The 16,917-nt window shown below is 41.6% G+C and overlaps 1 protein-coding gene across 1 annotated transcript in view; it reads right to left on the reverse strand.

The window, feature by feature from the left end:
* Positions 1-16,347, reverse strand: part of LOC126428384 (uncharacterized) — a 391,530-nt gene extending 375,183 nt beyond the window's left edge. The window contains exons 1-2 of the mRNA XM_050090309.1: positions 16,323-16,347; positions 15,604-16,224 (exon numbers count right to left, since the gene is read on the reverse strand). Coding sequence (XP_049946266.1) covers positions 15,604-16,224; positions 16,323-16,347 — 646 coding nt within the window. The remainder of the gene's footprint in view (positions 1-15,603; positions 16,225-16,322) is intronic.
* Between the last annotated feature and the right edge of the window lie 570 nt (positions 16,348-16,917).

Raw genomic sequence — 16,917 nt, forward strand, 5'->3', positions numbered from 1 at the left:
GTCCATAAACTAGTCCTTCCTCTTCCTCATAGTGGGCGTTCTGCTCGATCTGGGCCATCCTGCGCTGCTCCAGAGCCGCTCGTACGGCCGGTGACAAGCCGTTTTCGGCCGCTTGAATCCGGTGGTCGTCCGAATGCTTGGCGAACTGCGTCGAACAGAGTCCCACGGTGACGTCCATCGTTGTCATGGTCTTCAGAATTGCTGAATACCCTTAGTTGAAGCTGCTCACTGTTAGGAAAGTCGCAATCTCCACAGTCTTCGCAGCAGAACGCAAATGCTTTGGGGCTAACTTCCAAACACACACGTTCGGACTTTCATTTGAATTGTGTGTGTTTCCTCCCAAGCACCAATATGATAACTCGTCCTCCGATAGAAAAATACTGGTGCGTGAAAAAGGCCAATTTCAGGCAGGTGCATTTTTTTGTTCAACCGCGAATAACAAATATTTCCGTTCCGTATTCGGAATAACGGTTTCAGTGGTGGATTCTAAACGCTTTTATGGATCCAAAAATGCAATTTTAAAAATTCGCTTTTTCGAACCAAAAGATAGTAAACCTCCCCTTAAAACGAGTGTATGATTGTTCGTTTCATCTCGTCACTACTGCGAACATTTTTTTCGATGTAGTGCTGGGTGCACATTCAGCAACGACCTGTACTTTCACATTCTAGTGCCACTGCCTTCATAGTTTCAGGTGTTTTTTGAGTTTTTTGCGTATGTCAATTACTCCTCTAAGATATACATCGGAGGAAGTAAATAAATTCTTAAAAATCAATGGTATTCACTTCCAACATTTCATAAAATATTGATGAATATCTCAAATTTTTTGAATGTAGTGTTTTAGTCTCGTTACGTCTCAGGAAAATTGCATTGACCAGCAATATAAACTTCCCCATTCATAAAATTTAAACTAAAATATGAGGAGGTTAAAGATACATGTGCTTGAACAAGAACTAGAGCTGAGACGAGAGTTGTCAAGATGACAGAAAAAGTAGGTGGAAGAACAGGCTGGTGTGAAGGCGGGAGTTTTTCGTGTTAAACAACAAAGCGAAATTACACATCGTTGTGAAACTAAATCTACCTCTTTCTTTTTTCTGTATTTTGCTACTGCTTTTATCCCGCATTGAGCGCAGGGTCGGCAGGGTTAAGTACGGAATTGGCATGGTTAATTTTAAGGGGTGGTCGGATGTCGAAATTGGCAATGATATTTCTGTAAAGCGAGGCTCAAAAAAATTTATAGGCATTGTTTCCGAGGCGGTCAGTATGTTGTTCTAATATAGCATGCCGGATCTGTATCATGCAAATATAGCTTGAACAATTTTAATAAACATTTTTGGAACAGTGATTAATTTTTTTTTATATTTTTTGTTTTTAAAATTCAGAATTCTCAAACAAAAATAGCATTTGAAACTAAGAATACTTCGCAAAATAAAACATACTGTAGGTAATGATAACGACAGATTTCTCAGATGGGGGTTTACAAGACCCAGTATGGTGATTGTAGAAAAATATACATCGGCCAAACAGGCCGGAGCTTTACTACACGATACAAAGTACATCAGGAACCGCACGAGCAAAATCAGTCTTTAGTCATCACATAACTTTTAATAAGCATGCCGAAGTGACGGTACAACAGAATTTGCAAGTCCTTCATTACGCTGATAAAGGCTTATTATTAAATATTTTGGAGGAGATCGACATATATGCCCATTATAGAGATGAACCGTCAGTGCTTTTCAATGAACAGTTAGATTTTTGTGAAAAACATTTTTATGATCTTTTTGACGAAATTCTATGAACACATATGTACTCTTTTGTTCAGAAAATCAGAAGACCCAGTTGTATTCATGGCAGAAATAAACCTTAGGACAGTACGTAAATATTTATATCACAATTTTAAACTTCCAACTAGAAATATTACGAAATACGACTCCATTTTTAATAAATCAGTTTTATACCATTTTAATAAAAGAAAGATAGAATGAATCTAGCATAGATGTATACTTGCAGTCGAGTCACAACTCACATATCGATATCACGCCTCAATGCCAAAGACCTTCACAACATCGTTGACATTGAAACCGTTGTGGTAGTACCACCTTAGCCCATAGAGGGCACGCTGACTATACATCGTCTGTACAGTTATTTTAAAGCTTTTAATTGATATTTTATACAACATTTAAGTAGTTCCATGGCTGTAAAGAGATATTATACGTAACTATTTTTATGTTATTATTGTACTTTCTGTTTTTACGTTTTGACGATTATGTGAACCCATTTTTATACTGATTGGTTGATGTGAGGTGGAAGGAGAAGAGGTAGGCGGAGCATCTTCGTACTTAAGCGTATGCTCTTCACTTGCTGGCACCAGTTGACATCACAGCAGCTGAGAAGAGTACTCCACCTACCATCTTCGAAGGATGCCATGGGTATAATAAGTCTTATTGTATTTTATTCTTATAAGCTTTCGAAATGTGGTGCTACGGAAGAATGCTGAAGATTAGATGGGTAGATCACGTAACTAATGAGAAGGTATTGAATGGAATTGGGGAGAAGAGGAGTTTGTGGCACAACTTGACAAGAAGAAGGGACCGATTGGTAGGACATGTTCTGAGGCATCAAACCAGTCTGGGGACTGAACACAAAAACAACAACCATTTTGTCTTATTTTATTGTAAATCTAGTAAGGTTTCCATTACTTTCTAAAATAAATTACAGGTCTGATGATGGTCATGTAATATGACCGAAACCGGTCACCCATGTTCTTGTAACATACGTTGTGTGATTAAGACTGAATTTTAAAAACAAAAAAATTTAAAATATAGCTTGGTTTGTCATAATGGTACTCAAGAGCTTCCATAAGAAATACTGTTCCGTGTATCTCCTTCCCTGTATCTGACTCTCCTCTTCCTAACTTTCTCCGAATGTTTCTGCTTTCTCTGTGAATTCCCGCCTCTTTCCTTTTCTTTCGCAGTCCCTTTTGCCTTTAATTTCTGTCTCTACTTTTCTTATGCTTTCTTTCTTAGTCTCTCTCCCTCTCTATGTCACTCCCTCTCTAACTCAAACACACACACACACACACGTCAGGACACAAAGAAGGGATTTCTTTCCCAATACCGGGTTCAATGAAATGCTTTTCCCCTCTCTCGATACGCGGAATCGCGCTGCAGAATTTCGTTGCAGTCTAGCGAGGTTGCTTCTGGGGTGAGGGCTGCAGCTGCAATATGACACATACCGCCGACATTGCTTCTTTTCACATCCTCCCCTTCCGCTCAATTTTAATTCATTTAACGATATGAATCACTCGGCCGTATTTGGAAGGTTCAGGTCCTGGATTGATATCGACATTCTGCTCATAATCGTCGCAAAGGAAGGTAATTGCGAGTACTATCCCATTTAAAATCAGGCACTGTACGTGGCGGTCGATGTGGCAGATGCAGTTACTATCTGTTTGTTTTCATACTCCCAGAAAGTGTGGGTGTCGCGGGGGCGTACTAAAAAATTGTCTCCGAATTCATGTGAAAAATCTTAAAGTTTTTAAAGCAAAAAAACGGTACTAAGATTTTACATCTTTATTCTTCACGTCTACATACTTGCTGCCGTCTGCTGCTAGAGGGCTCCGAAATGTAGCGCGCAACATGGCAGTCATCAAAATTTGTGTTCTCGAAGTAGATGAAGTTGAGGAATTCTGTTACCTGGGCAGCAAATATCCCATAATGGACGGAGCAAGGAGGATGTAAGAGGGAGACTACCACAGACAAAAAGGGTAATCCTGGCCAAGAGAAGTCTGCTAGAATCGAACATAGGTCTTAATTTGAGGAAGAAATTTTAGACAACGTACGTATGGAGCACTGCATTGTATGGTAGTGAAACATGGACTGTGGGAAAACCGGAACGGAAGGGTATTCAAGCATTTGAGATGTGGTGCTACAGACGAATGTTGAAAATTAGTTGGACCGGTAAGGTAAGGAATGAGGATGCTCTCTGGAGAATCAGCGAGGAAAGGAATATGTGGAGAACACTGACAAGAAGAAAGTACGGGATGATAGGACATGTGTTAAGACATTACGGCGGGGTTGAAAGTGCTATTCTCAAATTCAAATGAAGAGGTAGGCAGGGGAGAGGAATTCGTGGCGGGCAGCATCAAACCAGTCAGAAGACTGATGAGTGAAAAAAAGAAAAACCTGGTGTCTAACGTAACTATGTCGGTGCGTGTGGCACAGCGCGCTGTAATCGAGTTTCAAATTCCAAGAGTCCGTCCATACGTACAGCATCCTCTCGTTCAGCATTGCAATAACAGACCACACACGAGCGTTACGGCATTCTCTGTCATCGATCACCCTCCATACAGTCCCGAGTTGGCCCCCATTCGATTTTAATCTGTTAACTTAAAGAACGGCTTCACTTCGATAGTGACGAAGCGGTGCAGGCAGAGGTGAGATTGTGGCGCCGTCAACAAAGTCAAACATTCTACAGTGACTATCACAAACTGGTCTCTCGTTGGAAGAAAAGTGTTCGTCGTCAAGGTGATTACGTTGAGAAATAAATACAGTACTGGCCATTAAAATTGCTACACTACGAAGGTGACGTGCTACAAACGCGAAATTTAACCGACAGGAAGAAGATGCTGTGATATGCAAATGATTGGCGCCGGTGGCGACAACTAGAACGTGCTGACATGGGGAAAGTTTCCAACCGATGTCTCATACACAAACAGCAGTTGACCGGCGTTGCCTGCTGAAACGTTGTTGTGATGCCTCGTGCAAGGAGGAGAAAAGCGTACCATCACGTTTCCGACTTTGATAAAGGTCGAATTGTGGCCTATCGCGATTGCGGTTTATCGTATCGCAACATTGCTGCTCGCGATGGTCGAGATCCAATGACTGTTAGCAGAATATGGAATCGGTGGGTTCAGGAGGGTAATACGGAACGCCGTGCTGGGTCCCAACGGCCTCGTATCACCAGCAGTCGAGATGACAGGCAACTTATCCGCATGGCTGTAACGGATCGTGGAGCCACGTCTCGATCCCTGAGTTAACAGATGTGGGACGTTTGCAAGACAACCATCTGCGCGAACAGTTCGACGACGTTTGCAGCAGCATGGACTATCAGCTCGGAGACCGTGGCTGCGGTTACCTTCGACGCTGCATCACAGACAGGAGCGCCCGCGATGGTGTACTCAACGAGGAACCCGGGTGCAGGAATGGCAAAACGTCAGTTTTCCGGATCAATCCAGGTTCTGTTTACAGCATCATGATGGTCCCATCTGTTTTTGGCGGCATCGCGGTGAACGCATATTGGAAGCGTGTATTCGTCATCGCCATACTGGCGTATCACCCAGCCTGATGGTATGGGGTGCCACTGGCTACAGGTCTCGGTCACCTCTTGTTATCACTGACGGCACTTTGAATAGTGGACGTAACATTTCAGATGTGTTACGGCCCGTGGCTCTACACTTCATTCGATCCCTGCGAAACTCCACATTTCAGCAGGATAATGAACGACCCCATGTTGCGGGTCGTGTACGGGCCTCTCTGGATACAGAAAATGTTCGACTGCTGCCATGGCCAGCACATTCTCGAGATCTCTCACCAATTGAAAACGTCTGGTCAATGGTGGCCGAGCAACTGGCTCGTCACAATACGCCAGTCACTACTCTTCATGAACTGTGGTACCGTGTTGAAGCTGCATGGGCAGCTGTACCTGTACGTGCCATCCGAGTTTCGTTTGACTCAATGCCCAGGCGTATCAAGGCCGTTATTACGGCCAGAGGTGGTTGTTCTGGGTACTGATTTCGCAGGTTCTATGCACCTGAACTGCGAGTAAATGTAATCACATGTCAGTTCTAGTATAATATAATTGTCCAATGAATACTCGTTTATCATCTGCATTTTTTTCTTGGTGTAGCAATTTTAATGGTCAGTAGTGTAGAAACAACATTATTTTTGAGTCGCAATTGTACTTGCCCAACGACTGAGAGACGCGATGTAAGTCTAGTGCTATATTCGTATTCCCGTTGAGTACTAACAGGGGCAGTCAAACACGGAGAGTAACCAGTACGGTAGACCAGCAGCGGCAGAACAGCGCTACTGCTCCATGGCTCTGAGCACTATGGGACTCAACTGCTGAGGTCATCAGTCCCCTAGACTTAGAACTACTTAAACCTAACTAACCTAAGGACATCACAAACATCCATGCCCGAGCCAGGATTGGAACCTGCGACCGTAGCGGTCTTGCGGTTCCAGACTGCAGCGCCTTTAACCGCACGGCCACTTCGGCCGGCTACTGCTCCAAGGAGGCAGCTGACAGCGCGCATCAGGGCGGTGCTTTCGCTTTTGGAGTACCGGTTACTCTCAGTCTTCTTCTGTCCCAGTTAATATATATCGGCAAGTAAAATTCTGCTTTAAGAATCGTTGTGTTTGTAGTGGTCGGTGGGTGTCGTATGTGAGACGTGCTGAGCGGGATGTGTGAGCTGACTCGAGCTATACTTTGCAAAAAATTGCAGGTATCTGCCGAAACACCACAGAAAATGCGTCTGAAGTGTCTTAGGAGACACTAGGTGTATTATTAATCTTTTATTCTCAGTATATAATGTCCACTGTAATGTTAAAGCGGAGGAGCTTGTGGCACAACTTGACCAGAAGAAGGGATCGGTTGGTAGGACATGTTCTGAGGCATCAAGGGATCACAAATTTAGCATTGGAGGGCAGCGTGGAGGGTAAAAATCGTAGAGGGAGACCAAGAGATGAATACACTAAGCAGATTCAGAAGGATGTAGGCTGCAGTAGGTACTGGGAGATGAAGAAGGTTGCACAGGATAGAGTAGCGTGGAGAGCTGCATCAAACCAGTCTCAGGACTGAAGACCACAACGACGACGACGACAACAACAACGTTAAAATTGGCTTTCTTAGTTTATTTAGCCCCTTTTAGCAATGTGGCGATTATCTCTTACCCCTTCGGACACTGTTTCACATTATTGATTATTTAGGGGCTTTCCTTTTGTCCAATGACAATAAAAAGAAAATGTCAGGCAGGAGGAAAATCTAACTGAATACCCTGCGACTTTGGAGGTCCTAGGTCAATTGCAACTCATCTAAAAAAACATTAGGGTTGCTGCTATGCCTGCCCTCTTCCTGCATTCCTCCTCAGCCCTGGCGTATCTGAATATTTACGACACAGCAGAGATACCCACTTAATCTGCGACAATTTGAATAAATTGTCAAGATTTCGGTGCCATTCTTAACCAAAATATAACATCACGCTAGCCATTGTTGCTATTCTTGGCAAAAACGATATACTGAAATGGGTGACAACTTAAAGGGGGGTATACTATCTTTGGCCCGAAAAAGTATGTTCTTTAAGAATTTTTTTTCTCGGGATGTGTTATAGAAAATGGTTCAAATGGCTCTGAGCGCTATGGGACTTAACATCTGTGGTCATCAGTCCCCTAGAACTTAGAACTACTTAAACCTAACTAACCTAAGGACAACACACACATCCATGCCCGAGGCAGGATTCGAATCTGCGACCGTAGCAGCCGCGCGGCTCCGGACTGAGCGCCTAGAACCGCTAGACCACCGCGGCCGGCTGTGTTATAGATATCAATGTCAAATTTGGTCAAAATGTTTATTGTTATTTCCTCTACAAACTGGAATATTTTTCGACCGGGAAAGTCGAATAGCAAAGGGGGAAGTGCCGTCGGAACGAAACAGAATTTCGATGTAGACCTCCACGCACGGTATGTCACAGGTCAGCCGGCTCGCCTAAAATCAAAACTGAGCTGACGACAGCGAAGTATATAAGATTCTTTAGGAGTTGTACCTCGCTTAAGTTATTTGCACCATAGGAAACAAAACGGTGGCCATTTGAAAAAACAGGGTTTTTTCATCGATTTTTCGACTTCATCGGAGACGTAAAAATATACGAGGCCTGTTCAGAAAGTAAGCCCCGATTGATTGCCAAATTGAAACCACAGTGAACATCAGAAATGTTTTACTTGTAACAATTAGCTACACCTTTCAGCTACTTCTCTACGTAGTCGCCGTTCTGACTTAGACTTTTGTCATAGCGTTGTACCAACTTTTCAATAGCCTCATCATAGAAGGCAGCCGCCAGTGCTTTCCGCCAATTCTCCACGCTGGCCTACACCTAGTTGTCTGTGTCAAAATGTTGTCTTCAAAGACAGCGGTTCATGTGACCAGAGATGAAACTCAGCGGGAGACAATTGCGGACTGTATTGTGGGTAATCTAACATTTCCATTTGAAAACGATGCAGGAGCATCTTCATTGCCCCTGCAGAATGCGGCTGAGAATTGTCGTGAAGACGAAACAGCACGACAGTTATGTAATGTTAGCTGCATAGCTTCAGGCGAAATTTCTCACCAGGCCCTCGTACTTGGCGGCAGACACTATTTTCTAGACATCTTTACGCACTCACTGCGAGCTCAGAAATGAGAAGAGCGACGTGATGCTAACTGGGGTTATACTAGAGACACTACCCAACACATCTGTGCAAAGCTTTATCGGATTTTCATAGTCGTTTCCATTTCGCGACCGATCGGAGCTTACTTTCTGAACGCCCCTCGTAGTTGATAGATCGGAATAAAAGTGGCACAACTCCTAGACAATTTAGTTAGCTTCGTCGGAAACAAAGAATAATGCCAATCGGTTCAGTAGATTTGAAGTTACCATACCGCGTGATAAAAAAAAAAGTCATTTCGAGACAAGCGCGTTTGAAGTTTTGACTACATATAAATGCAATACTATGCAACGTACGTTCAATCTGCTATTGCGGGTCCGTAAACTAGTCCCTCATAGAGGGCGTTCTGCTCGACCTGGGCCATCCTGCGCCGCTCCAGAGCCGCTCGTACGGCCGGTGACGAGCGGTTTCGGCCGCTTAAATCCGGTGGTCGTCCGAATGCTTGGCGAACTACGTCGAGTAGAGTCCCAGGGTGACGTCCATCGTTGTCACGGTCTTCAGAATTGCTGAATACCCTTCTTTGAAGCTGCTCACTGCCAGGAAAGTTGGAATCTCCACAATCTTCGCACCAGAATGCAAATGCTTGGGGGCTAACTTCCAAACACACGCGTTCAAACTTTTATTTGAATTTTGTGTGTTTCCTCCCAAGCACCAGTACAGTAACTCGTCCTCCGAAAGAAAAAAAAACTGGTGCGTGAAAAAATTCCGATTTTAGGTAGGTGCATTTTTTTTTATTCAACCACGAATAACAAACATTTTCGTTCCGTATTCGGAAAAACGGTTTCAGGGGTGGATTCTAAACACTTTTATGGATCCAAAAACGCAATTTAAAAAATTGAGTTTTTGAAACAAAAGATAGTAAACCTCCCCTTAATTATAAAATCCGCTTACTCTATTTTCAATAGCGTGTACTGCGAATTTTGATGATTTTTGCCGTGTATGACGTCACAATAAAGTCAGTTCCATGTGTTTTTCCACAGTTCTCACATCCGAAAGTTACTTCAACGTGTTCTCATATATGACAGATCAGCTGTATTCGCAGATACGCTAAGTCGCTTGTTGACACCACACTGAAATGGAGACTTCGATACGTGCATTGACGATGTAGGAACGCCTTTGAAGTGGCAGTAGACAAATATCATTATGAAGTTAGTCAAAATATAAGTATGTGTGTTGTTGGTTCGCAGGTTCTCCGCGTTAAGAACTTGACGTTTCACTCCCGCAGCTTATATGTGCTTCGCGAACCTTTCAACTTCGCATCCTTTAAATGAACTCCGCTGTAGAACTGAAACATATATGGATTACTATGCGATTAGACAACTTTGACGATTGAATTCGGCAAACTCTGTCCAGGCATCCACAAGAATTTTCGAACGCCGTAAAAGGGGGACATCGTTCAGTTAAGAAGAGGAAGAAGTTATCTGACATTATTTCTGTCCTTTTTCATATGCTTTCACATTCGGATTTTTACACATCTCAGAATACTTCACCTGATTAGAGCTCCAGCAATTTCGTGCTACAGCAGAAGTTCCCTACGATTAGGCGCTATGTATCTGCAGCACAGTTGTTATTATATGTCGTAATAAATCGTTAGTAAAATACTCACCCTTCTGCGATATTTTTCTCGGGAATTCTTCTATTAGAATCTGAAGCAGTTGTGATTTGTTAGGAATATCTACATTTCTTAGGACAATATGAATTAGTTAACAGGTTTTCGTGGACGTTGTCAAGGGAAATAATGTTAAATATATGTGGAGTGAACACACCGTTTTGATTGTACAGCCATTATGAATCAAGACACAAAGGAAATCAAAACATTAGATGCCAGTGGGCATTGATTTATATTAGTGGAGTAAGCTGAAAACTTGTGCCACGCCGGGATTCAAAGCGAGGTCTCTCGCTTACTAGGCAGATGCCCTGACGACTACGCCATCCAGACAGCACACCTGCCTAGTAAACGGTAGACCTTGTTTCGAATCCCGGTCCGGCATAAACTCCCAGCTTGCCCCGTTGATACAAATCAGTTGCCACTGGTAGCTAATGTCTTTAATCCCTTTATGTCTGGAAATAAAGTTGTTTGCGAGCGTCATATCTCCGTCTTCAATGAACGTCAGATGACAACATACTGTTTATCCATTATTTAAAAAAAAATGAGATCAGAGCACGATATCATCATTGATATTTAAACGTTGAGTAGGATAACGTCGCGGATAGACAACGCAGGTGAATTCATTCGCCAAGTTCTACAGTCGTCCTGAGGAATGAGGAGTGGCGGAGAAACATAAGAGTGCTGAATACGGGGGAAATGTGCGTCCTATAGCAAGAAATTCTGATACATCTGTTACGGTGTTCGTAGCGCTTCGCAGGATTCTCTGTTTTCCTCTTTTGAAGTTCACATCAGAAGCTGCTGTTCCGTGTTACCAGGACCCAAAATGTTTTCATTGTCATGGACAACACCGTTCAAGTCTTCAATTTCTCTTAGACATATCTTTGGAGTTTGGAAATCCCCACACCGGTGCGCCGTGAAAGCCGTATTCCATCGCTAATGACGACTGCTTTTCCTCCGAGTATCCCACGCCTATAGCAAAATTCAAATGGCTCTAAGCACTATGGGACTTAACATCTTAGGTCATCAGTCCCTAGAACTTAGAACTACTTAAACCTAACTAACCTAAGGACATCACACACATCCATGCCCGAGGCAGGATTCGAACCTGCGACCGTAGCAGTCCCGCGGTTCCGGACTGAAGCGCCTAGAAACGCACGGCCACCGCGGCCGGCACGCCTATACCATCAACGTACCTTCTCGAATGGGGAGAGTCTGACGTTTTAGGGACGTAGTGTGTGCTAGGTAAACCACAGAGACGCAATGCAGTGGTGAACAAAATACTGGCTGGAAAAGAACATAACCAAAGTTGCTAGAACTCTATAATCCTTCGTGGATTATTTTTGGTATATTGTGTCGATTTGAAAGAATACCCTTTTTACAGTCAAGTTCACTATCGCTGGAGGAACCAAACAAAAATTGCTTAGAATAACGGGTGCGACTGAAAAATTGTTGTTAATGTACAGTAAGGGAAAGATTTTGTTTCAGTTTCTGATGTCCATAAACATTTTTTACCATTTTATTACTAAACTTTAAAATCATAAAAGTTAGCTCTTTGATTAGAGATTATTACAGAAGGTCTCTAGCGCCTGTTTCTACCTCGGTATACGGGGTGATGGACAGAAATACTTCATACAAAAGTTTTGCTTATCGAGCGATAAAGACTTGAGTATTTGATTTTTCTACACGTGAAAGACAGCGTATTTACTGTGTGCTACGACAAGAAATTAAATAATAGAATCTGTTGCAAGCCACTTAAGTACTTCTGGCCACCAAAGTGCACGAATGGACTTAGAGCAAGGGTGTTATTACTGTGAACATTTTTTAGAGTCAATGGAAACGATAAAAAATATATTTTACACTAACTTCTGAGATTATTGACCGTTTTAATATCATTAGTGTCATTTGGCACTGAAAATGAAAAAAATGAGCCATTTTGCCGAAACAGGACTGGGAAATACGTCTTTTCGTCACTATAATACTAATTGTGTGGGTATTTTAGGAACGCCAACTACCATACAGTTTTTTTTTTGTAACCATATTTCATCTCACCAATGATAGTAAAATTCGTTTCATGTTACCATCGAATCGCCGAAACGAACAAAAAAAAAAGTCCCAAAAAACAGAAGTGTTCGATTTGGAGAATTTAATTCGACAATATTATTTTCTCATTTAACTGCCAGATATATTTTCAGTTACGATGACTGCAGTTTGGAAGGTAGCGTCAATACTAAGTAGAAAAGTTTCGAGCCGAAGCACAAATCGGAACAGTTTAAGTGTCCTCTGGGGTATATATATATATATACACATATACATATATATATATATATACATATACACATATACATACATATACACATATACATACATATACACATATACATACATATACACATATACATACATATACACATATACATACATATACACATATACATACATATACACATATACATACATATACACATATACATACATATACACATATACATACATATACACATATACACATATATATGCTCAGACACGAATTTTTTCATCCGAAAATGAGTGTACAGTTCCGAACACGGTGATTAGAAGCTCACAGTGAGAACCGAAATGAAAGTCCGATTCAAACCCTGGTTATCTACCCATTTTCTCCAAAAGTTCATCCGATGGCTCACAGTAGCCCGGAATATATTTTCATACAATAAAAATTGCTATTTCCGTTTCGGACGGGAACCATTTTTTAAATTGACAAATGAACTGAATCAGTGCCTTATTCACTATCTTCAGACTAAAAAGAGGGAAGGAACAGAGGGGATGTCCGATGAGAAGACGGGGAATAGTTATGAAAGTATGAAACACAACTGGACACGTAACATTCCACGAACGTACGTCAGAATACTTAGAATGCTTGGCCACGAGCAGCACATCGCTGCGAACTACAGGATTGCAAAAGCAGCACACAGCAGTTCACAGCGACGTCCTGTTCGAAGCCAGGTATTTTACATCTAAAGATGGTGTATAAGGCACTGAAGTTCTGGTCAAATGTGAATAATATAGTTTGCGACCGAGACGGAAATACAAATTTTAATATTAGTAACAGTTTGCGAGAGCTAAATACCAGTGACGATGTCGCCATTTGAAAATATTCAGCGTAATGTGAGGTCCAGAATTAAAGTAGGTATTAACAATTTTACAAATTTTATAGAGGAATAGGATCCACGAAATATCTACGATATCTTCGTCCAAAGTTTATTTGCAGACGAGTTTCGGAAAGTTTGTTTCCATTTTTAGTGATGTAAAACGAAAGAAGTAGGTATTACGTCAATAATAAAATGTAAGAATTGTTACACACAATTTTTTTCTTTTATCATAAAATAATGCGTGTGCTATTACGCCGTGTTCTAAAATAAGGCCAGCGTCACGTCATGATACACTATTAAATTTTGAATTGATCGCAGTTAAAAATATCCAAATGTTAAGAAGTACGTAATATTACATTAAAACAGTCACAGAGACAGAAACATCTGTTCCACAGTGTAGAAGATGCCTGAATATGTGGTATAGCTTACGAAAAAATATGTGCACAATGTACTACGGAAGTGTGAGTGTGAATAACCACAACCCGACATCTGATTTAAATGTACCATAGTCACATACATCGTGAAAGTGCTGGATTTGGTTAACATCTTAAAGGAACAGTGTATTTAATTAAAAATGTGTGCTGATGTGCTTACTGGAATCTCTATATATATAAAAGGCAATGCCCCAACTGACTCACTGATTTATCAGCGCCCAGCCAAAGCGCTACGGGTAGAAACTTCACATGGCGTTGGTCTTATACAGTAGGCGTCGTCTACGGAAGGATTTTTCGATATTCCATTGCTAAGGGGGTGAGACAGGAGACGAAAAGTTTTGTGAAAGTACGTCGCTATTACTGCAGATCTGAAGCTAGAACTACGAAAACTGGTATTTTGTTCCTCGGTCAGAAATAAATAAGTGTTTCATGAGTTTTGGAAAGTAACCCTTATTGGGATGAAATACTGGTTGAAGACTTTTCTGAAAATAAATCATTATTAAACAACTACTAAAGTATTCTTATAATTACATCTATGAAAACTGATATTTAGTTGTTTTGGTTGCAAATGAAAAATACATTTTTATTCTTTTTGGAAATTCAACCCCTAAGAGGGTGAAATAGGGCCAGACTGATTCACAGATTCATCATCTCTCAGCCCACACCACTAAGGATAAAACCTATAGTTTAGATAGGGCGTTGATCTTAAACCGTAGGCATCGTCTAGGAAGAGACTGTTCCAATAGGGGATTAAAGGCTTTTTCAAAATATGTCACTATTAATGCAGTTTTGAACCTATAAATATGAAGACTGGTATTTCGTTTCACAGTCAGAAATTTAAAAAAATACGTGTTTCAGAACTTTTGGAAATTCAACCACTGAGTGGGTAAAATAGTGGGTGAACATTTTTTTTGCGAAATAAATTATTACACTAGTACTAAAGCATTGTTATAGCGGCGTCTAAGAAAACTGGTATTTCACATCTTGGTTGACGTTTTAAAAAATGTGTGTTTCACTGTTTTTGGAAATTCAAATCCTAAGGGGCTGAAACAGAGACTGAAAATTTTTAAGGAAGTATTTGGTTATGAAAAAAATTTTAAAGCTCATTCTATGAAAATTAGTATTTTCCTTCTCGGTTAGATATGAAGAAATATGTGATAGGGGATGAAAGTTTCTATGGAAATACCACCGCAAGAATGCAAAAAGCATGATTAAGAGTAACGTTAGAATCTAAATACTAGACATGTTTTTTTTAGTTGGGACTACAAAACCATGTTTCTATGACCTTCATTAGCATGAAAAGTTTACAAGGCGTTGCAGGGCGTGCACAAGATAAAAATTCGATTAAAGTAAAAAAAAAAAAAAAATCTGTCCACACCATACAATATACAGGAGTGAATCAGTGGGAGCTAAGCTAGTATACTACTATATTGTATTATCATATTAAACAGTGAAGGACATGCTTCTTAACATTAAAGTATTTTAACTGTAATGATTTCATAATTTATTATGAACTGTCATTGGTACTTATATTAAGAATTACAACACGAAACCCAAATGCTTATTTCGTAATTTTAAAAGAATGTTGTTAAAAAATCTCTTACATATAAAAAATGCTTACCTTTTATTATGGACTTAGAAACATTTGATTTTCTTTTACTGCATTCAGAATAGAAAAATCTTTCAGAAACAGTCTGCAAATGAATTTTGAGTAAAAAGACCTGTAGCTTTCGTTATGGATTCTTTTCTTGTACTAAATTAACAACACAGCTGTATGCACAAGCAAGCCATCCACTACAGGGAATTGCATCAATACAGGTATTAGTGGTTGTGTACAGGAAATTTGATTTAACAACAAGGGGGGGAAAAAGAAGCGAATCGTTACCAAGGAAGATAGCGTGTACATCATATGTGTCGGTTGTCGCTAGTTGCGTTAAACGCGGCGGCGTTTACTCACGTTTTGCGTCGGCAGCCTGCAGCAGCACCAGCGTGACGGCCAGAGCGAGGACAAGGGCCATAGCTGGGAGTCGAGCGCAGCCTGGCTGGGCGGGAATCTGCTTGGCGGACATCTCTGCTCGGCGTTCGAAGTCGGGCCGGTCTGCTCGTGCGGGTGGATCGCGCTCGCTCGCTGTCCACAGGACGTGTGGACGCGACGCGCCGGCCGCCGCAGTTTTAAACCGTCCGCGCGCCGCCGGACACGCCCATCGGCCAATCGGAGCGCGCGGCGGCGGCAGAGGTGGTGGGGGCTCCCTCCGGCGCGCGCCGTGCGGCGAGTGGGGGAAGGTCGCGCCGGCCGGACGGTTCTGTGGTGGCGACCCCGACAGGACAGCACAGGTGGTCCGTTCTGGTAAGAGACAGCGGGGCGCAATAGAACCGGAATCACCTGCTATTGGAGGCTGTGTCCCAAAGGTCGCCACGCCACCGCAGGTTGTGGGCGGTACCGCCGCACTGCACTCACGGCTGTCAGCGACCACACGTGTAAATCTCAATCTCCACTGGTCAATAGCAACGCCCACCGATTTCACTGGGTGGAACCCTACAGCCCTTAGACCATACTCATCTCTTATGGGGAAAACACCTATTACCGCCACGTGTCAAGAATCACAACTAATTATCGGTCACCTAATATTTCATAGTGACAGAATTATCGAAAGCAGTTGTAATATTCTGTCAAACCTAACAAAACCAAGGCAGCTTCCATTACGCGCACTAGTAACGGGAGGGGAGGGAACTTGATGCGAAAAAATTCTTTAACTGTTGTTACGTCAAAAACATACTTTTTAAAGAGGTACTCATCTGTGAACAGGATCCAGTAATCTGAAAATAGCTTTTAGCACGCTCTCAGCAATATCGACACACTTCTGTTCTGCCAACTTTATGATCACCACAACAAAATTTTTAAAAAATCCATATTTCCTCTGTTGTCGTTGGCTTTTACTGCCATCATACTTATAAAGATATATTGATGTGTAAGTAACGTCTTGAACCTGGAAATACTTCTTATGACATTTATTGGAGAAGTGATATCTTGTGCAGAGACCTAAATTTTTTAGTTAAGTTTAACTGAAAAATTTGAATCATATGTGCAATCTGGTAGAGACTTCATTAAAAACAATAATTTTTTTAATTTTTAAATATAAAGTACTTGACTATTGTATAATAACTACAAAAGATGGCCATAAAATACTCCCCCTTGCGAAGGTATTGCAGTGGTTACAGAATCTGAGTTTCTTTGGGATCGGTAGTTCACTGTACATCTCGTTTAGTTCTG

This window comes from Schistocerca serialis, chromosome 12, assembly GCF_023864345.2.
Source record: "Schistocerca serialis cubense isolate TAMUIC-IGC-003099 chromosome 12, iqSchSeri2.2, whole genome shotgun sequence".
NCBI classification, from domain to species: domain Eukaryota; kingdom Metazoa; phylum Arthropoda; class Insecta; order Orthoptera; family Acrididae; genus Schistocerca; species Schistocerca serialis.